This window comes from Plecotus auritus, assembly GCF_963455305.1.
Source record: "Plecotus auritus genome assembly, chromosome: 6".
NCBI classification, from domain to species: Eukaryota; Metazoa; Chordata; class Mammalia; order Chiroptera; family Vespertilionidae; genus Plecotus; species Plecotus auritus.
In genome coordinates this window covers 29,934,716-29,958,110 of record NC_137773.1, presented here as the reverse complement: position 1 = coordinate 29,958,110, position 23,395 = coordinate 29,934,716, and the positions used below count along the sequence as shown (strand labels likewise).

The 23,395-nt window shown below is 41.0% G+C and overlaps 1 protein-coding gene across 4 annotated transcripts in view; it reads left to right on the top strand.

The window, feature by feature from the left end:
• Positions 1–23,395, top strand: part of LOC308250372 (protocadherin gamma-C4) — a gene marked incomplete at its 5' end in the record, with an annotated part of 563,663 nt that overhangs the window by 8,151 nt on the left and 532,117 nt on the right. The window contains 2 exons of one of the 4 annotated variants that reach the window (XM_080672916.1): positions 10,566–10,606; positions 15,765–18,250. The exons of 1 other annotated variant lie outside the window; for it this stretch is intronic. In XM_080672916.1, the coding sequence (XP_080529042.1) occupies positions 15,785–18,250 (2,466 nt within the window). Of the gene's footprint in view, positions 1–1,701; positions 4,097–8,134; positions 10,607–15,764; positions 18,251–23,395 lie in introns of those variants that run through there. 2 more of the 4 variants (XM_080672946.1, XM_080672945.1) reach the window with 2 other exon arrangements.

Sequence of the window (23,395 nt, the reverse complement as noted above, 5' to 3'; positions counted from 1 at the left end):
AACCATCACAACTATTGATTAAAGGAAAGATATGTCATCTAAACTGGTCCAAAGGAAGTGATATTTTAGGATTTTTGCTGGGGCTGTTAGGAAAAGGGCACTTTTCATTGAGAGTCACTAAATGTAGACTAAAAGCTACTTTGGCATTTTTGCCATCACATGGGAAAAGCCTACCTGAGAAAGAAGGTCAGCAGAGGAAAATAAAGCATAAATATGGAGGTAATGAAGTGTGTATACACAGCTCTGCCTGAAACCAGTAAATAATTATCAATTTCCATGTATAAGACAGTAAGTGATGCTCTGCTTTCTTAAGTCAATTCATTACTAGAGTATGATTAAAATAAATATACACTTCCATATAGGGTGTGAATAAGTTTCTTAAGATAGGACTCAAGAGAGAAATTAGTATTGATTTTTAGCACCAGGAAAAGCTAGTTTTTCTTTAGAAAGTATTTTTGCTGTTCTTTTATGGACACTTTTTCCTCTTTCTGAAAGCAAAATTTGTGACCTTAGAGTAACTGAAAATGATTATTATGTATTTTGGACACTGACCCACCCCTAAATTCATTTTATTTTCTTCCCTATGTTTTCTTTATCTTATTTTTATATTGGTTGTGTGTGAAGGGGCCAATTAAGAATTAATAAAAGCATTAGCACTAAGAAAGGGATCAATTATACTATTCAAATATTTAAATGTAGTATAAAATGAAATATTCCTAAATTAAGAACAAATTTTCCAAGTGAGAAATTATTAACTTTCAAACATCTGCAAATAGTTCAGAAAACAAAGTTAAATCACAAAAAAACCCCACAATTGATTGAAGTACCCTTTGTGCATCACTTAAAGAAATGGTTAAAAAAAGACATAATATAGCCAAAAGAATTGAAAGCAGGGTCTGAAAGATAGATTTTTCACACCCATGTTCATAGCAGCATTGTTCACAATAGCCAAGAGGTGGAAACAACCCAAATATCCATGAACAGATGGATGAATAGCCAAACAAAATGTGGCATATACACACATGGGGATGAAGAGGTAAACAAAGTGTGGTATATACACACATTATAATATTATTCAGTCTTAAAAATGAAGGAAACCCCATCACATGCTACCAGGGTGAAACTGAAGGGCATTATGCTGAGTGAAATAAGCCAGTCACAGACAAATACTGTATGACTCCACTAATATAGGGTAACTAAAGTGATTAAATTCATAGAAACAGAAAGTAGAATGGGGTGTGGGGGTATGTGGTGGAGAAGTGGGAGTTGTCTAGGGAGTATGGAGTTTCAGATTTGTAAGGTGAAAAGTTCTGGTTTCACAACAATGTGAGTATACTTAACATACTAAACTGTATACTTAAAAACGGTTGAGATGGTAAATTTTATGTGTTTTAACCCAATAAAAAGGGGAAATGATATATTCCAGAGTTTAAAATAGCTATTTTTCAAAGATGAAAGTTATGAATAAACTTAGACCAGACAATAGTCTAGTTTTAAATCTATAGGGTAAGCAGTAAAGCCTACCCTTTGGCCACATGATGTCGCTGTCTACCACAGAGTGTTCTCTATTCTGAAAAATACCCTGAGCTCCATTGTCACTCCAGAGAAGCGGAACAATAAGAGAAGCAGGAGACTAGAGGAGAATATTTCAAATTTTACAAAACATGATTTTCTAATTTGATCAACTCACTGAGGATTGGTAATGGTGTCTTCTATGAGAAGGGACCCGGAGGTCGGGCGTCTGCTGCTCTCCATTCTGTTCCTAGCAGCCTGGGAGACTGGGAGCGGCCAGGTTCACTACTCGGTCTCCGAGGAGGCCAAGCACGGCACCTTCGTGGGCCGCATCGCGCAGGACCTGGGGCTGGAGCTGGCGGAGCTGGTGCCGCGCCTGTTCCGGGTGGCGTCCAAAGGCCGCGGGGACCTTCTGGAGGTAAATCTGCAGAATGGCATTTTGTTTGTGAATTCTCGGATCGACCGCGAGGAGCTGTGCGGGCGGAGCCTGGAGTGCAGCATCCACCTGGAGGTGGTGGTGGAGAGGCCGCTGCAGGTTTTCCATGTGGAGGTGGAGGTGAAGGACATTAACGACAATCCACCGATATTTCCAATTGCGGTAAAGACTATCTGGTTTCACGAATCGAGGCTGCTTGACTCGCGGTTTCCTCTAGAGGGAGCAACTGATGCAGATATCGGAGTAAATGCTCTTCTTTCCTACAAGCTCAGCTCCAGTGAGTTTCTCTCTCTAGACATACAGACAAATGATGAACTAAGCCAGTCTTTGTCTCTTGTGCTTAGGAAATCTCTGGACAGAGAGGAAACTGCTGCGGTTAATTTGTTATTGGTGGCTACTGATGGCGGCAAACCTGAGCTCACGGGCACCGTTCAATTGTTTATTAATGTATTGGATGTGAATGACAATGAACCTACTTTTGACCAATCAGTTTACAAAGTACAATTGTTAGAGAACTCCGCAAACGGAACGTTAGTGATTAAACTAAATTCTTCTGATGCGGATGAAGGATCAAACAGCGAGATTGTGTATTCATTTAGTAGTGATGTGCCCTCCACTATAAAGACCAAGTTCAAAATAGACCCCAGCACAGGGGAAATCAGGACTAAGGGACAATTAGATTATGAAGAAATGAAATCCTACGAGATTCAAGTCCTTGCATATGACAATGGAACTCCGTCAATGACTGGGCACTGTAAAGTTTCCGTGAAACTTGTGGACATCAATGATAACACACCAGAAGTCTCAATAACATCTCTTTCACTTCCGATTCAAGAGGACGCTCTGCTGGGCACAGTAATCGCCCTTATTATGGTGTCCGATCGCGACTCAGGCGCCAATGGGCAGGTGACCTGCTTACTAACACCTCATGTCCCCTTCAAGCTGGTGTCTACCTTCAAGAATTACTATTCGCTGGTGCTGGACAGCGCCCTGGACCGCGAGAAGCTGTCACACTACGAGTTGGTGGTGACAGCACGAGATGGGGGCTCGCCTTCGTTGTCGTCCACAGCCAGCCTGTCCGTGGAGGTGGCCGACGTGAACGACAACGCGCCAACGTTCGCGCAGCCCGAGTACACGGTGTTCGTGAAGGAGAACAACCCGCCCGGCTGCCACATCTTCACGGTGTCCGCGCGGGACGTGGACGCGCAGGAGAACGCGCTGGTGTCCTACTCGCTGGTGGAGCGGCGGGTGGGCGAGCGCGCGCTGTCGAGCTACGTGTCGGTGCACGCGGAGAGCGGCAAGGTGTACGCGCTGCAGCCTCTGGACCACGAGGAGCTGGAGCTGCTGCAGTTCCAGGTGAGCGCGCGCGACGCGGGCGTGCCTCCTCTGGGCAGCAACGTGACGCTGCAGGTGTTCGTGCTGGACGAGAACGACAACGCGCCTGCGCTGCTGCCGCCTGGGGCGGGCGCTGGGGGCAGCGAGGTGGGCAGCGAGCTGGTGTCTCGGTTGGTGGGCGCGGGCCACGTGGTGGCGAAGGTGCGCGCAGTGGACGCGGACTCAGGCTATAACGCGTGGCTGTCCTATGAGCTGCTGCCGGCGGCGGGTGGTGCGCGCAGCCCGTTCCGCGTGGGGCTGTACACGGGCGAGATCAGCACGACGCGCGCCCTGGAAGAGGCGGACGCACCGCGCCAGCGCCTCCTGGTGCTGGTGAAGGACCATGGCGAGCCGGCGCTGGAGGCCACAGCCACCGTGCTGCTGTCGCTGGTGGACAGCGGCCAGGCGCCTAAGGCCTCCTTGCGAGAGTCCTCTGGCACCGCGAGCGCGAAGGCGGCGTTGGTGGACGTGAACGTGTACTTGATCATCGCCATCTGCGCGGTGTCCAGCCTGTTGGTGCTCACGCTGCTGTTGTACACGGCTCTGCGGTGCTCCGCGCCGCCAACCGAGGGCGCGTGCGGGCCGGGGAAGCCCATGCTGGTGTGTTCCAGCGCGGTGGGAAGCTGGTCTTACTCGCAGCAGAGGCGGCAGAGGGTGTGCTCTGGGGAGGGGCCGCCCAAGACGGACCTCATGGCCTTCAGCCCCAGCCTACCTCAGGGTCCTGGCTCCACCGAAGAAAGACAACAACCCTCAGAATCTGAACACTTAGGAAAGGTGAGTTTTTAAATTTTTTTCCTGTCAATTCTAAAATTGTTCTGTTTCCTTTATTCTTTATGAGTGTATTATTTCCGCTCAAAGCCCTGTCTTTATTTTATATCATTATCTTAATGTGCAGCACATGGAATGGATTAGAGATTTTTTTTTTTGCATTGAGAATAATTTACTCAATAGTTTTGTTATTTTTACATTTTGGCATTTACATAATTGAACCTCTCCATGAATAATAAGGCCTTTACGGATTAAAAAACACTTCAGCAAAATGTGAAAACTTATATTGCCTGTAAATATTTGTTCTCAAGTTAAAAATCCCAAGTGGAAGAAAGGTATAGAGTATGATTATATAATACATATTTCCCATATTACACATCATTCATTCTATAAGAATATGTTTAAATAAGACTATCTTATATATCTGGACATGTCCTAAATTATTCTTTCAATCAAGAATTAATTTGTCTTTACCTGTATAAACAGTTCATAAATTAGATTTTTCCCCCTTGTGTTTGAAAACAGCTTTAATGGATCTTTTAATGATAGGCCCTCCAAAATTATCTATCATAGGTCATTACTACCCATGGCATCACTTTGTATGGCTTTCAGTAGTAAAATAAACTGTTACTTGGGATAGAGATTTCACACTTGCAAAATCCTGGGAGTTTTAAGGCACAATAGAGAGTTTATTGAGAAAAGAGGCCCCATTTTAATTATAATTAATTAATTAATATTTATTAGTGTAACTTGCCTGTTTACTTATATTATTTGACAAAGTTAATTTAAAATATTTACTTATTTATTCATTGAACATTAATTGATAATTCATTCTGTTCTAAATACGAATGAGAAAACATGAGTAATTTGCAATCCTGCTTAAGTACACAGAAAAAAACTGGTATGAAATATTTTTTTCTAGTACTTAAATCATATGTTTGATTTCATTTAAAAAAGGGTCTGACTATAAGTAAAAATTTGGACATTCTCTTACCTCTGTAAATTCAACCTCTTCCTATGGACTTTCTTTGCTCAATTTCCAAATGCTCAGAGAACTCATGCCTCTCACTGAATTCATCTTTAACCCATTTGGAAATGAAATTTAAACAATTTTAACTAAAGGAAGATGTCTTGGGGTGAAATAAAATAGTGTTCTACTATTTGGTTCTTAGTTATTTGCTGATTTCCCCCCAAATGTATGTGGATATTGATCAATCATAGAAGTAATTTCCACTGCCCTAACCGGTTTGGCTCAGTGGATAGAGTGCCAGCCTGTGGACTCAAGGGTCCCAAGTTCGATTCCAGTCAAGGGCATGTACCTTGGTTGCGGGCACATACCCAGTAGGGGGCGTGCAGGAGGCAGCTGATTGATGTTTCTCTCTCATCGATGTTTCTAACTATCCTTCTCCCTTCCTCTCTGTAAAAAATCAATAAAATATATTTTAAAAAAAGAAATAATTCCCACTAAGTGATCTTAGTCATAGCCCCTTCACAGATAGGCCAGAATATCAACTTCCATCTGGGATCTTCTTTTACAGGAATTGAGTAGTTTGGTGGGGAGATTTTGAATTCCATTTAAGGATAGTCTGTTCCTACAGGAAACGTACTAGTTCCTTATCATTGATAAGCCTCAAAATTCAGAGTATATGTTTCCCGGGAATCAGAAAAGTTAATATAAGGCTTTCTATATTTACAGAGAAAAACAAGTAGCTTGAACAAATAAGGAAGAAGCTTTTTCGTGGGAGGAGTCATTCCACCTAGAATATCATAGCTACACACCACCTTGAGACTTGTGTGTAGAATGTATGAATGGTCAGGTGGAGTTCTTCCTACTGGAGGTCTGGCCACTACATTTCTACTGTAGTTAAATGGCAAACCTTTAAAACTATATCCAAGGATGCCCAGACTCCAGGAGTCACATTTTTTTGCTAGGTAAGTTTTAGTGTTTCTTATTCCTTATTTACATTTTCCTTAAGTTGCATCAGTACACTCTTAAATGTCATAAAATGTATGGTATTAAAATAAGTTGTCAATTAATCATATAATAATTAATATGAAGTACATGATGTTTTAAAATTTTAAGTTTGTTTCTCATTTAAAAACTCACTACTTTTCAAGATTTATCAAAGAACTAGCATATTGATCTCTATAATTATTTCCTAGATCCATGCTTTTCTAAAATAATTATTAAATGTTTACTTAACTTATTTTTCATGACCTTGTACAACAGTTCAGAATTTGTAAATTTGATATTAACAAATATTATTAATGTAACTTACCTGTTTACTTATATTACTTGACAAAGTTAATTTAAAATATTTACTTATTTATTCATTAAAACATTAATTGATCATTCTGTTCTAAATATGAATGATAAAATATGAGTAAGTTGCAATCCTGGCTTGCATTCAATAAGTACACAGAAAAAAACTAGTATGAAAATTTTTTTCTAATACTTAATTCACATGTTTGCTTTCATTTAAAAGGGTCTGATTGTAAACAAAAATTTGGACCTTTTCTTACCTCTGTAAATTCAACCTTTTCCCATGGACTTTCTTTGCTCAACTTCCATATGCTCAGAGAACTCATGCCTCTCACTGAATTCACAGAGATCTTTGGAATATTTTTTTAAAAATATATTTTATTGATATTTCACAGAGAGGAAGGGAGAGGGATAGAGAGCTAGAAACATCAATGAGAGAGAAACATCGATCAGCTGCCTCCTGCACACCTCCCACTGAGGATGTGCCCACAACCAAGGTACATGCCCTTGACCGGAATCGAACCCGGGACCTTTCAGTCCGCAGGCCGACACTCTATCCACTGAGCCAAACCGGTTTTGGCATCTTTGGAATATTTTATTGCCTCATCTTACATATATTGAGTAGTGAATCATGTGCTAAAGTTACCTTTCTCTTTTTACTGATTGGTTAAATCACCAATTCTTCCAAGTAAGAAAATTTTAAGAAACCGGAATCCAGAAATTTATAGAATGGAGATGATTAAATATACAGTTATTTCATGTTACAAACATTTTAAGATATACAGGAAAATTCAAACATATAAATGATGTGGAAATATTAAAACTATTATAGTCTTAGTTGGTGTGATGTGAATGTAACAAATATCCAAATCACACCGTGTTGTCATGCAACAAAAGCAAATTTACAGAAGAACCACACTGTAAAAGACCAACTTCTGGCTTATGTATATCTTTTTATAAATAACAGTTAAGTCATCTAACAAGGATATAGTTGTTAGATAAAAGACACAAGAATGACTTATAGACATTCTATAAATAAATAAATAATAAAGTGAATGTATTTGGTAAATTATCAATTGACCAAATAATATAGAAGTAAATATGTATGTATACATGGATATATGTGCACACATATTTTCAGTGTCTCTTGTTTTAATGGTCACAAATATCAAAATCCTGATTTTTTATAAAATGTAGATTTAGAGGCCAATTGGTTAAAATTATAGCTCTTCAATCTGATTTAGATCCCATCCAAACACCACCAGTTAATATCATTTTTAAGATACTTAATCTGTATGTGCTTCCACTTCCTTGTTTGTAAAATGTGAAACATTAATATGTATCTCAGAGGGTTGTTGCAAAAATTTGATGAGATAACACCATTAAAACAAATAGAACAGTGATTGTCAAATGGGAACTATTTCCAATAGATGTCCACTGCTTTTACAACAGCAATTACTTTTATTATATTTTACTCTATGTCATGGATTGGCAGAATTGAAAGTAATAAATTAGAATAAAAGTTCTAAGGATATATTCTGGTAAAATATAAAGACTTTGAGGAGTGCTTGAAGGAAAATACAATAAAAATAGTAATTTGCGAAAGTTCAAACGAAGTATAAGAAGACAATACAGTATATTTATTTAACATTTAGCCACATGAGGTCGCTGTCCACCACAAGGTCTTTCACCACAAAAGATAAACAGTGTGGATTACGTACGCAGATGTGGCTTTTCCTCGCCATTTCTGAAATACCGGCATGGGAAGGTTTTATAAGAAATGAAGAATAAGAAGCTCAAATTACTTTTTAAATTTTGGATCCGGGCAAGAGAGACCAGATATTTGGGAAAGGGTTGCAATGGTGTTTTCCTGGAGAGAAGGTCTAGGAGCCTGGAGACTACTGTGTTCGCTTTTGCTCCTCGCAATCTGGGAGGCTGGGAGCAGCCAGGTCCACTACTCGGTCCCCGAGGAGGCCAAGCACGGCACCTTCGTGGGTCGCATCGCGCAGGACCTGGGGCTGGAGCTGGCGGAGCTGGTACCGCGCCTGTTCCGGGTGGCGTCCAAAGGCCGCGGGGACCTTCTGGAGGTAAATCTGCAGAATGGCATTTTGTTTGTGAATTCTCGGATCGACCGCGAGGAGCTGTGCGGGCGGAGCCTGGAGTGCAGCATCCACCTGGAGGTGGTGGTGGAGAGGCCGCTGCAGGTTTTCCATGCGGAGGTGGAGGTGAAGGACATTAATGATAACCCGCCGGTTTTCCCAGTGGCTGTAAAAAAATTGTTTATTTACGAATCCCGGCCACCTGGTTCTCGGATTCCGCTAGAGGGCGCATCAGATTCAGATATAGGAGCGAATTCGCTGTTGACCTACGTTCTTAATTCCAATGAATATTTTACCTTGGATGTTAAAAGAAATGATAAGGAAATTAAATCCCTTGGTCTCGTGTTGAAAAAACTTTTAAATCGGGAGGATACTCCTGAGCATCACTTATTAATAATGGCGGTTGATGGTGGGAAACCTGAGCTCACTGGCACTACTCAACTGATGATCACCGTTCTAGATGTAAACGACAACGCCCCAGCGTTTGAGAGGTCGGTCTATAAAGTCAGATTATTCGAAAATGCACCAAATGGTACCCTAGCAGTGATTGTTAATGCCTCTGATTTGGATGAAGGAGTAAATAAGGACATTGTGTATTCTTTCAATACAGACACCTCAGCAGATACTCTGTCAAAATTCCACCTAGACCCGGTTAATGGATACATCAGTGTAAAGGGCAACTTAGATTTTGAGGAAACTAAGTTATATGAAATCCAGGTAGAAGCGACTGATAAAGGAACCCCCCCAATGGCAGATCACTGCACTGTTCTCGTGGAAATTTTGGACACAAATGATAATGTACCTGAGTTGGTTATCAAATCATTATCGTTACCTGTATTAGAAGATGCTCCACTAGGCACGATCATTGCCCTGATCAGCGTGTCTGACCTCGACTCTGGTATCAACGGGCAGATAACCTGCACCCTGTCACCCCATGTCCCCTTCAAGCTGGTGTCTACCTTCAAGAATTACTATTCGCTGGTGCTGGACAGCGCCCTGGACCGCGAGAAGCTGTCACACTACGAGTTGGTGGTGACAGCACGAGATGGGGGTTCTCCTTCTCTGTCGACCACAGCCAGCCTGTCCGTGGAGGTGGCCGACGTGAACGACAACGCGCCAACGTTCGCGCAGCCCGAGCACACGGTGTTCGTGAAGGAGAACAACCCGCCCGGCTGCCACATCTTCACGGTGTCCGCGCGGGACGTGGACGCGCAGGAGAACGCGCTGGTGTCCTACTCGCTGGTGGAGCGGCGGGTGGGCGAGCGCGCGCTGTCGAGCTACGTGTCGGTGCACGCGGAGAGCGGCAAGGTGTACGCGCTGCAGCCTCTGGACCACGAGGAGCTGGAGCTGCTGCAGTTCCAGGTGAGCGCGCGCGACGCGGGCGTGCCTCCTCTGGGCAGCAACGTGACGCTGCAGGTGTTCGTGCTGGACCAGAACGACAACGCGCCCGCGTTGCTGACGCCTGGGGCTGGCGGCAGAAGCGGTTCTGTGAGCGAACTGGTGTCTCGGTTGGTGGGCGCGGGCCACGTGGTGGCGAAGGTGCGCGCAGTGGACGCGGACTCAGGCTATAATGCGTGGCTGTCTTATGAACTGCTGCAGCCGGCGGGTGGTGCGCACAGTCCGTTCCGCGTGGGGTTGTACACGGGCGAGATCAGCACGACGCGCGCCCTGGACGAGGCGGACGCACCGCGGCAACGCCTCCTGGTGCTGGTGAAGGACCATGGCGAGCCGGCGCTGGCGGTCACGGCCACCGTGCTGCTGTCGCTGGTGGACAGCAACCAGGCGCCAAAGACCCGGTCGAAGGCGTTGGCGGGTGTGGTGAGCTCGGAGACCGCGCTGGTGGACGTGAACGTGTACTTGATCATCGCCATCTGCGCGGTGTCCAGCCTGTTGGTGCTCACGCTGCTGCTGTACACCGCCCTGCGGTGCTCGGCGCTGCCCACTCAGGGTGCATGCGGGCCCCGAAAGCCCGTGCTGGTGTGCTCCAGCGCCGTGGGGAGCTGGTCTTCCTCACAGCAGAGGCAGCGGAGGGTGTGCTCTGGGGAGGGGCCGCCGAAGACAGACCTCATGGCTTTTAGTCCTAGCCTTCCACCTGGCCCATTTAATGGGGATACAGAAGAGCAGCTGAATGTGGATGCTGATGTTTCTGCCAAAGTGAGTACTTTTTAAAATCCTTTCAAGAATGTTTTTGTCTTTTATTCCTCAATATTTCGACTCCTTTGGAAACATTTGACAACTTATTGCTCTATGTGTTTTGTAATTAGAGTTTTCCAGGTCCAGGTTTTGTGGTTGAGATGTTTGAACATCTTGTGACTAATGTTTTTGAACCAAATCAGCAAGAAGTGAGAACCATATTTGCAGATGTTTTTTTTTTAAGTAGGTGCAGTAGTAGGATTATTTTATTACTAAAGGTGGGACAGGAATTAGTTATATTTTTCTGGATAAATTGCATTGTTTAGAATATTTTACTCCAAATGTGGTGTACAAATTTCAACACCATGCTTCAATAGCTTTTGCCACTTTTAATTTGTAGTTCCGTCTGGATTTCAGTACAAATGTCACTGGCCCATTTTATGAATCCACCCTGAATGCTTACCACCCTCTTTTTATTATGCTCTTATATCTTCTATTTCAATATTAGTTTATTAAATCTGTCATCTCTTACTGAGCTTCTATTGCTCATTTATTCATTCATCTGGAATCTCAGTTCTTCCTCTCTACTTGAAAATAATTTGTTTCAGAACTTGTGCTCACATTTGGCAATATGGGTATTGTTGCTAGTTTCCCAACTGGGTGAAAAATAAACAGAATAATTTTTGTTGCTTTAGAATTGTAATTTTTTAAAAAATATATTTTATTGATTTTTTACAGAGAGGAAGGGAGAGGGAGAGAGTTGGAAACATCGATGAGAGAGAAAGATCAATCAGCTGCCTCCTGCACACCCCCCACTGGGGATGTGACCACAACCAAGGTACATGCCCTTGACCGGAATCGAACCTGGGACCCTTGAGTCCACAGGCTGACGCTCCATCCACTGAGCCAAACCGTCTAGGGCTAGAATTGTACTTTTGTTCATCTTCATTTTCTCACTATTTTTAATAGTAAGCATTAAGAAATCAATAGGAAGTGAAATTGTAACACTCCCTTTATATCATCATTTAGAAAATATTCTTTTTGAAAGAATATTATTAATCTTGTTAAGAATTGTTATTTTCCATCTGAACAATTTGTTGAAAGTAATACTTGCATATAATTTAAAAACTATTATACTAAAATACTTAATCACTAACATCTTTCGCATACATTATTAAGGATGCTAATGTCCAAAAAGTTCAGTAAGTCAGTGCCATTATTGGTGGTCTTCCTCTGAATACCAACCTGTCTATTAATGTGTGTCATGTAGAAAGTACAAAGCTCCCAATAACTTGCACCAATAAAGTTGAAGTCAGATTATTTTTTTAGTCATACCCTTAATTGATATTTGGTCATTTCCCCCAGCAAAGAGTTGGGCTCCCATTCAAGTTTCTTGTCACTGGAAACCAAAGCTTGGGCATATTACAGACTGGAGAACGGTCTAGTATTTATAAATCTAGTATTTATAAAAAAACAAAATGGAGAATATGGACTTTGCTTATGGGAGGGAAATGGGTTCAGTGTATACAATTATATGAAATAATTTCCACACAAGTTATCTATATATATAAAAGCCTAAGTGACTGTTACAACCTGTCAACTGAACAACTGGTCGACCGGTTGCTCTGATGTGCACTGACCACCAGGGGGCAGACGCTCAACACAGGAGATGCCCTCCTGGTGGTCAGTGTGCTCCCACAGCAGGAGCGCTGCTCAGCTGACCAACAGGCGCCAGACGCAGGGCTTACAGCTGGTAAGCGCTGCTGCAGTGGTGCAAGCCTCTCTGTCTGGATCCAGCGGCAGGTGCAGTGGGGCTGGGATAAGCAGGAGTGGCAGGCAGGAGCGGCAGGTAGCATTGCACTGCTGGTTTCAGACCGATCCCGGCAGGCCACTCTGAGGGACCCCACTGGTGCACAAATTCATGCATCGGGCCTTTTGTACAATATAACTTTCTACCTCCTTGTTCAAGCTTCCTTGCTGAAACCTGGTTAACACTCAATTACATTGTGGGAGGGAGGCTAACATATAAAATCGTGAGACAATCCTTCTCTTTCTCTTTTTCATTTCTTTTTTCTGGCACTATTCTTTGCTGTTCTCTATCTAGCCAGTATTAGTCACAACATTTCCAACCTCAGTTCACTATTTGCTTTATTAGGCCTAGTTTTCATCCTATTATAAATAATAGGGTCATGAAAAGTTCTTGTATCTCAGGACTTCAGTCTTCAAATCAAGCTCTCCTCTTCAAATTACTAAGAAGTTCTCAGCTAATAAGACATTTTAAAGATTTGTGAGTTTTTCTCTTTAGCATGTATTGCTGCTATATCAGGTGAATTCCAAATAGTTTCTATTCTGTTGCATTCCCATCTATGTATTTAATTATTCTGCAAAATAAATGGACGAGGAGTCCTTTTCATTTTCTTCCAGTATGTTTGACACCCATGATCACAAAGTAAAAATCTGCAGGTGGGTCCTCAAACAGTAAAAGCACTCTGATTTAAGTGTTTTTTAAAAATATATTTTTATTGATTTTAGAGAAGAAAGGAGAGGGAGAGAGAGATAGAAACATCAATGATGAGAGAGAAACATTGATCAGCTGCCTCTGCACGCCCTACATTGGGGATCAAGCCCACAACCCAGGCATATGCCCTTGACCAGAATTGAACCCAGGACTCTTCAGTCCACAGTCTGACGCTATATCCACAATCCAGCTAGGGTTATTTATGTTTTAATTCAGAAAAAAAATTTGTGAGTGTGGCTCTTCATAGAAGGGGAGACTAAAGCTATTTTCACTACATGGATTTTTTGGGTCCTAGACAACCAGACAACCAAGGGGGAAAGAGGTTTATGAACATAAGAGACAAAGTCTAAATGGCTACCAGCATATCCTTCTATATTAAAATTCTTTGTCAGCAAGTTACAGTGTGCTGTATTAATTGGTATTTATTCATTGACTATTAAAACTCAGATCAAAGATCATGACTACCAAGAACTGGAATGAGCCCTGGCCTGTTTGGCTCTGTGGTGGCTTTGCATGCAAACTGAAGGATCACAGGTTTGATTCCAGTCAAGGGCAGTACCTTGGTTGCAGGCTGGATCCCAGCCCCTGTACATGTGGGAGGCAACCAATCGCTAAGTCTCTCTCACATCGATGTTTCTCTCTCTCTCCCCCTCCCTTTCACTCTCTCTATGAATCAAAGGAAAAAATATCCTTGGATGAGGATTAACAACAACCAAAAGAAATTGGAATTAAAATTAAGCTAAATCCCAGGTTTTCAATATGGCAATTAATATATTAATTAGGGTAATGCTTAAGGATAATATTTTTGTATTTCTGGAAAAGCATAGGGGCTGGTGAGACATCATATTTTCCTGACTAGCTATGTGACTACCTTAATTTAATGCATTTTATTAGTCAACTGAAGAGAACCAAATCATTCTATTAGGTACATGTTCAGCAAATACTACTTAAGTATTCTGAGCTATCCTATATACTAAAAAGCTAATATACAAATTGACCAAACAGTGGAACAACCAGTGGCTATAATGCACACTGACCACCAGGGGGCAGACGCTCAATGCAGGAGCTGCCCCCTTGTGGTCAGTTCGCTCCCACAGGGGGAATGCCACTCAGCCAGAAGCCCTGAGCTGGGCTCAGGGCTGGCCAGCACAGCAATGGTGGTGAGAGCCTCTCTCACCTCCACAGCAGCGCTAAGGATGTCTGACTGCCCTTGGGGAGCGGGCCTAACCCGGCAGTCAGACATCCCCTGAGGACTCCTGGACTGCAAGAGGGCACAGGCCAGGCTGAGGGACCCCTGTGAGTGCACGTATTTCATGCACTGGGCCTCTAGTTAGACTATAAGACACAACTATTGCACTAGCTGGTTTGGCTCAGTGGCTAGGGCATCAGCCTACGGACTGAAGGGTCCCGGGTTCTATTCCCGTCAATGGCACATGTCCAGGTTGCAGGCTCAAGGCAGCCAATCAATGATTCTCTCTCATCAATGATGTTTCTATCTCTCCATCTCCCTTTCTCTCTCAAATCAATAAAAATATTCTTTTAAAAAGACACAACTATTCTTTTTAAAAGTTTATATTTTAAAAAGGAGGATCAGACATACTTACAAAAATTTCACAAAAGAGAAATTAATGTAATAAATGGTCCAAACGATCTAATCTGGATGCTCTAGTATATAAAAGAAATTAAAGATGCCTGCCCAATTGATTTAATCATGAAAGTCTTCACTAGTCAAGGAAGTTTTAAATGATTATAAAATGGGGCAAGTTGCTTTGCTAAGAGTTTGGAAATGATGGCTATTATTTAGACAGGGGACAAAATGAGTATGTTTGTTTAGTAAAAGATTTTGTTGGAAGCAGGAAAGTGACCACTTTGACTAAAATATATGAACAATATAGGAGAAAGTAGAAGTTTAGGCATATTAGACAATGGAGAATAGGCAAGTATATATAAACCAATAGATAAAATGAGAATACCAGTGTTGATCACGGTAAGTGAATGGGTTTCAGTGAATAATATTCTTTGGAATACTTTTTCATATAAATTATATACCATAACAACTGATTTCTTTGTTAAAACTTCCTATACCTTCAGCTCTTACATGATTTAAGGAAGACTTTTAATTAAATGCTGGCCTTTGATTCCTTTTTTAAAAACCATTTTCAAATTTCCCTTTCAATGGCTTATTCTTGAAATCAGAGGTTCCCTATAGATAGAGTCTCTGAAGACTTCAACACCTGGAATATGAAATCCAAAGATGAAAGGTGTGTCATCATTAATAACAACCTTCCTGCATTTTCAGGAACACAGGAATTCTCCTAACCATCACTTTACAATTGTATGTTTACAAAGTGTATGTAGCTACAGTTGGTCTCTGTAAATACCTAAACCGTGAATGAAAAAAGGACTTCCACGGAATTAAAAGCTGCCCCTTTGGTAAAACTAAGGATCACACTCAATCAGTAGTACAAAATGTGATTCTATTCTTCAGGAGCATCAAAGTAGGCGGGGAGGGCTGAAAGAACAAGTAAGACTTAGCAGCTTAGAGTATGAATTTCCAGAATGGGTTACTTACGGTTTGGAGCCACATGATGTCGCTCTGTACCATAAAATGATCTGATAGAGAAAGGAAGAAAAAAAATCCCTTCTATTCTTATTGTAAAGAAGCTGCACCCACTATCCAGATGCTGGAAAATGGAGGATGCAGCGACACTGGACTGAATGGACGGAAGATATCTTTTCATTTTGAAATAAGATCCCTTAATGAGATGGAGATTTCCTGGGGAAGAGGCCAGGAATCCCGGCGTCTGCTGCTCTCCCTTCTGTTCTTCACAACCTGGAAGGTAGGGAGCGGCCAGATCCATTATTCAGTTCCGGAGGAGGCCAAGCACGGCACCTTCGTGGGCCGCATCGCGCAGGACCTGGGGCTGGAGCTGACGGAGCTGGTGCCGCGCCTGTTCCGGATGGCATCCAAAGGCCATGGGGACCTTCTGGAGGTAAATCTGCAGAATGGCATTTTGTTTGTGAATTCTCGGATCGACCGCGAGGAGCTGTGCGGGCGGAGCACGGAGTGCAGCATCCACCTGGAGGTGGTGGTGGAGAGGCCGCTGCAGGTTTTCCATGTGGAGGTGGAGGTGAAGGACATTAACGACAACCCTCCTGTGTTCCCGAGAACACAAAAGAATCTGTATATCGCTGAATCCAGGCTGCTTGACTCCCGGTTTCCGCTAGAGGGCGCCTCGGATGCAGATATCGGGGAGAATGCTCTGCTGACTTACAGACTGAGCTCCAATGAGTATTTCTCCCTGGAAAAACCTTCCAAAGGTGAACAGGTAAAACGTCTTGGACTTGTGTTAAGGAAACTTTTAGACAGGGAAGAAGCTCCAGAGATTTTTTTAGTGCTCACGGCCACTGATGGTGGCAAACCTGAGCTGACGGGCACCATTCAGTTACACATCACAGTGCTGGACGCCAATGACAACGCCCCAGCTTTCGACAGAACACACTATGTAGTGAAATTACCAGAAAATGTTCCTAATGGAACGTTGGTAATTAAACTTAATGCTTCAGATTTAGACGAAGGCTTGAATGGAGATATTATTTATTCATTATCAACTGATATTTTACCAAATGTGAAATCCAAGTTTCATATAGATTCAGTTACTGGAGAAATTATGGTAAAGGAACATATCGATTTTGAAGAAAGCAAATCCTATGAAATTCTTGTAGAGGGCATTGATAAGGGACAGCTTCCACTCTCTGGCCATTGTACAGTCATGGTGGAAGTTGAAGACACCAATGATAATGTCCCAGTAATGGAGTTCAAGTCCCTGTCACTCCCAATCAGAGAAGACGCTTCCCTGGGCACCGTCATAGCCCTGATAAGGGTGTCTGACCTTGACTCTGGTGTCAATGGGCAAGTGACCTGCACTCTGTCGCCACACGTTCCCTTCAGGCTGGTGTCCACCTTCAAGAATTACTATTCATTGGTGTTGGACAGCGCCTTAGACCGCGAGAGTGTGGCGAACTATAAGTTGGTGGTGACAGCACGGGACGGGGGCTCGCCTTCTCTGTCGACCACAGCCAGCCTGTCCGTGGAGGTGGCCGACGTAAACGACAACGCGCCAACGTTCGCGCAGCCCGAGTACACGGTGTTCGTGAAGGAGAACAACCCGCCCGGCTGCCACATCTTCACGGTGTCCGCGCGGGACGTGGACGCGCAGGAGAACGCGCTGGTGTCCTACTCGCTGGTGGAGCGGCGGGTGGGCGAGCGCGCGCTGTCGAGCTACGTGTCGGTGCACGCGGAGAGCGGCAAGGTGTACGCGCTGCAGCCTCTGGACCACGAGGAGCTGGAGCTGCTGCAGTTCCAGGTGAGCGCGCGCGACGCGGGCGTGCCTCCTCTGGGCAGCAACGTGACGCTGCAGGTGTTCGTGCTGGACGAGAACGACAACGCGCCTGCGCTGCTGCCGCCTGGGGCGGGCGCTGGGGGCAGCGCAGTGAGCGAGTCGGTGTCGCGGTTGGTGGGCGCGGGCCACGTGGTGGCGAAGGTGCGCGCGGTGGACGCGGACTCTGGCTACAACGCGTGGCTGTCTTATGAGCTGCTGCCGGCGGCGGGTGGTGCGCGCAGCCCGTTCCGCGTGGGGCTGTACACGGGCGAGATCAGCACGACGCGCGCCCTGGATGAGGCGGACTCGCCGCGCCAGCGCCTGCTGGTGCTGGTGAAGGACCATGGCGAGCCGGAGCTGGTGGCCACAGCCACCGTGCTGCTGTCGCTGGTGGACAGCGGCCAGGCGCCTAAGGCCTGGTCGCGAGCGTCTTCCGGTCCTGCGAGCGCGGAGACAGCGCTGGTGGACGTGAACGTGTACCTGATCATCGCCATCTGCGCGGTGTCCAGTCTGTTGGTGCTCACGCTGCTGCTGTACATGGCTCTGCGGTGCTCGGCGCTGCCCACCGAAGGTGTGTGCGGGCCGGGGAAGCCCGTGCTGGTGTGCTCCAGCGCGGTGGGGAGCTGGTCTTACTCCCATCAGAGGCAGCAGAGGGTGTGCTCTGGGGAGGGGCCGCCCAAGACGGACCTCATGGCCTTCAGTCCCAGTATACCTGACTCTGGGGACAAAGACCAGCAGCCAGCAACTGGGAATTCCCTCTCAAAGGTTAGTTTATACAAATATTTTTATTTAATCCGAATAATTTAATCTGAAGTTTCATTTTTTTATTTTACTAATTTTTTCTTAATTTAAAAGACTTTCAGAATCAAATTTCTCTGACTTAAATTTCTTTATTTCTTCTTAGGCATTTTACTAAAATATTACGGGATTAACGGACACCAAGGCATACATATAGCCATAGTTATTAACTCTGTGTCTACTAACTTCCATTTACTTATTATCAGTTATTTGCCCATAATTGAAATGTGTACAGACAGAATTATATTGGCCAATTAATTATTTGAAAGTGAAAACTTCTTTTAGCTCTAATCCAGAAGCCACTCAAATATACCTCCCAAACACCTTTTTTTTTTCTTTCCCAAATGCAACCATGGTTTTTGCTCTATAACTTAGGCTAATTTTGACCCGTTTCTTGAACTTTGAGGGAATTGTGCAAAATGCATTATGTGTGTGCATATGTTGGCGTGTTCCTCATATTTATCATTCATCATTCTGTGGAATAATACATATTGCCATATTGGTTAGAGTTCATTTATATTATCTCTTGTAGTTTATTTTATGAATATAGTATGAGTGGTTCCACTCTGAAGATTTTGCATTGTGTCTCTTTATGCCTATTTTAAATAGTGCTGCCATAAATATATGTGTAAAATTTTTCAGTACCCATGTACACAGTTTTCTCATTTTTAAAACTATGAATGAGATTAGTGGAACATGGAGTATGTACATATCTTCATCTTTAATACATAATGCCAAACAATTTTTCCAAATGCATTTACCTGTTTACACTAGTGCTAGAGTGTATGAGACTTCCTATTGTTCTACATAGCTCCCAAACTAAGCATTATCAGATTATTTAAGTGGTTATCATTTTGCTGGGTGTGTTTAGTAGTTCAGTTTTAACTTTCTTGATTTATAAATGAGGTTGAGCACCTTTCTGTATTATTGGACATTTTTACATTCCATTTTGTGCAATAGCTGTTCACACAGTCTGCCTATTTTTCTATAGCTGTTGTATTTTTCTATTACTTTTACAATTTTATCATAGTCTGGATATAACCCCTTTCTTGATTTTACACTCTTATATTCTATCACTTGGGATCAAGAATAATTTTTCCCCAGTGATATTCAACTGGATCAAGACCATTTCTTTAAAATGAGTTCCATGCCGAAACCGGTTTGGCTCAGTGGATAGAGCGTCGGCCTGCGGACTGAAAGGTCCCGGGTTCGATTCCGGTCAAGGGCACGTACCTTGGTTGCGGGCACATCCCCAGTGGGAGGTGTGCAGGAGGCAGCTGATCGATGTTTCTCTCTCATCGATGTTTCTGACTCTCTATCCCTCTCCCTTCCTCTCTGTAAAATATCAATAAAATATATTAAAAAAAATAAAATAAAATGAGTTCCACATATTAAAAAAAAAACAATTGTCCATTATATATGCATGGTGTTTTTCCATTCTAATCTATGTAACTTTTTTTTTTGCATCAATGCTATATTGCTTCTTTCATTTCCACCTAAATTTTCCACATAAATTCCACAAAAACAACTTCGTGAGGTTTTGATTTGTATTGCATTGGATCTGGTATTGAAGAACATGAAACTAGTTGACATCTTTACAATAAAGAGTCATCAATTTGTGAACATGGTCTATTTATCTATATAATCTGTAAAATTTCTTAATATTTTATAAATTTTTAATGTAGAGGTTCTATACATCTTTCATTAGATTGATTCTTAGGTATTTGCAATTTGTGATCATTATACACATCATCTTTCAGTTAAAAATTTATTTCTGTTTAATAATGATATATATGAATATGTTGTATTTTTTTGTTTTGTTTTAACATGTTATTAATTCTTGTAATTTATCTACAGGTGCTTTATATTTTTTGATATAGACAATCATTCTATCAGTAGATAATAATGGTTGTATTTTTCCCTTTCCAATTCTTATACCTTTTATATCCTTTGTGTGTCTTATGGAATTGGGTAGAACCACTAGTGCTATGTTAAATAGAATATTAATAATATTAATATTTCTGGTAGTAAAGAATGCTCTAACTTTTATATATCACAAATATGCTTATTTCACCATCACTTTTGAAAAGTAGTTTTGTTGAGTTGGAAGTTATTCGCCCCCCCCCCCCAGCACTTTCAAGAGGACATTCCATAGTTTTCTTTTGAAAAGATGGCTGTCAAGTTTATTGTTCAGGTAGTGTGCATTTTTCTTTTTCTCCGGCTCCTTTTCATAATTTTTCTTTGTTTTTTTCCATTCCTTTATTATATGCTCAGTTTTTAATTTTTTTTTGGTTTTATCTAGCATGCAGTTTTTAAAGCTTCTTGAATATGTGGCTTGATGTCTTTCATCAGTCTAGCAAAATTTCAGCTATCTGCCTTCAAACATTGCTTCTGCCTCATGTTTTTTTCTTCTCCTCTTCTGTAATTCAAGGGATATGTGGATTACATTTTTCACCATAGCTCTTATATCTTCAGTGCCCTATCAATTTTTTTTGAAAATCATATTTGATCTTTTTTATTACATGCTGGATATTTTATCCGACCAATCTTCTACTTTAGCATTTCTCCCTTCTTAGTTCAGTCTAGTGTTAAAATCATTGTTTGAACCTAAATTTCAATTATGAAATTTTTAACTTTAAATTATAATTTTCCTTTTAGAAATAGATTAACATTATGGTGAATTTTTTTTTACTTATTACATTAATCACAGTTTATTTTTGATCTGCTGGATCACTGTAATAATTGGATCATCTGCATGTCTTTTTCATTGTTCATTTTTTCTCATGATCCTCTTGCTCAGTAAGCTTGATAATGTATTGAATTCTGGGTATTGTGCACGGAAATTGTAGTTCTAGATGTAGTTATATTCCTCCACATATGTGGATTTAGGGCATTTATGGAAAGATTTGAAATAAAATTTTTCTCTTTTTATGTACTACAATGATATCTATCATTATAAATCTTCCAAACATTTTACTTTTATCTCTCAATCTCCCCAGTTTGATTTTGTAGTCTCCCACCATTGGAACAATGAGAACCAAGCTTATTGAAGTTTATTACTGTTTAATTACTTACTTTTTAAAATCCTGGATACTGGCTAATGCTATAGGAATTTTGTACCTCACTAAGTTCTATTCATTTGGCCTAGAATTTTAAAATTGAATGTGACCTAAGAGATAGTAATCCCTCTCAATTTAATGATGAATAAACTGTGGCTCAGAAACATAAAAATACTTGCCTAAGGCTATTAATGTGAATGCATAGACTAAACCCAAAAGTTCTAGGATTTTGCTCCATTGTCCCTTTCACCATGAAATGAGCTCATTTGGCATTAATGAAGGCAATGGTATTGTGAGTAAAACTACTTACTTTACTTATTCTCTCAGAGGTACTTTAGTAATACTCTCAGATTTTCTCTCCAGAATGGATATATAATATAAATATTTTAGCTCAATACTTTATAGAAAAGTTGAACAATTATAAAAGTAATGTAAAGATATGTATGATATACACATAATATGCTTTCATAGGATAAATTATTTTTATACATAATTTTGGTCAAATTTGATCCAGATGCATGAATTATTTATAAATCTTTAAAAGATTACTTCAACTTCACCTGTTATTTCTCAGCAGTGTGATAGACCTATAGAGTTTTCTATAGATAGGAGCAAAAAAATACTATAGCTTATTAAAATTTTATTCTAGTTTTGTAGCAAATAAAGGATATTTAGACTCTCATGCAAAATTAAATTTTCTAGTGTAAAATCTTCCTGAATACTTCCCAGTAAATTAGGAAGAGATGCCTCCAAACTACCTGGTTTTCTTAACCTAAATTCATTGTCAATGAAGGGTTTTTATTTCTGCAGTGAGGCTTAAATATAACTGAAATTTCCAGAGAAACTAGCTAGTGAAATAATACTTGATTGAAAGAATGGTTTGGAAAAAGATTTAAAGGATTTTCTCTACCTATGAAGCTATCTATGGAATTAAGATTAGAAAGTCTATAATTGTTGAGAAAGTAACCTCCAAAAAAGAATTGAGCATTAAAAGACAAATGCAGATGATAATTCAAAGACTTAATATAATCTAACAGATGTAAAGATGGGTCAAATGTCAAGAGTTTTGTTTTCTCCTGAAATATTTTTATATTTCCATGAAAATATTATAAACTAAGAGAAGCATGTGATAGTGTTGATGACATTTTCTCCATTTAGTAACTTTTAAAAAATATTTAAATATATACTAAAAATATTCTGTGCATATAATTACTATGCATACATTGTAAATACCACAGTTTGGCTGTTAAATATTTAATATTTGCTTTTTTCAAAGTAATTTATTTATAGTATAGTTTCATATCAATCATGGATCTGTAATAGGAGGTGTATCAATGTTAACTTATATTTTTGACACATTGATTATAATTTTCCTTTTTATTATTGTGTATTAAAATATTTAAAAGTTATTATCTGTTTGGTAAGTAGTCTTGAAAGTTGATTAGTGTTTAAATTCTTTAGTGTTTGGATGATCTGGATGCTAAGGGGAAAGTCAGAACAGTAGAGATAGTAAGACTTTTTCAAAAATTAAATGAATGATATGTACTTTAATAATTTATCAGAAATAAATCCGGTAATATTTTATTTCTTTATATTATTACTTTGAATACTAGGAAACAAATTAACTTTAAATGACTTTGTATTTTTTAGTAATTCCTCATTGCTTTTCAAGCTATTCTTCAGATTACCACTTTTCCACATTTGTTTTGTACATTGACACACACAAAAATACTTCAAGTCCCACATATGACTTATACCAGAACTAAGGAAATATATTTGAAATTTATGCTTTATATGTAAAAGTGTGGAGTAATAGAATTATTGATGTCCTGGACCCTTTATCTTCACAGAGAAGGAAGATTTTGTAACATTTAAAGAATTCTAAGGAGTATATACTCCAGCAGAATGTTAAATATAGTATTTTCATTAGAAAGATTGGGGACTTTTTTTTTTGGGGGGGGAACACTTTTTTCTGGCTACATTTATTAAGTGATGTCTAAGTGGTATCATGCAGCAAATCAACTGGAGGGTTCAAAATTCCTATAGCATTAGC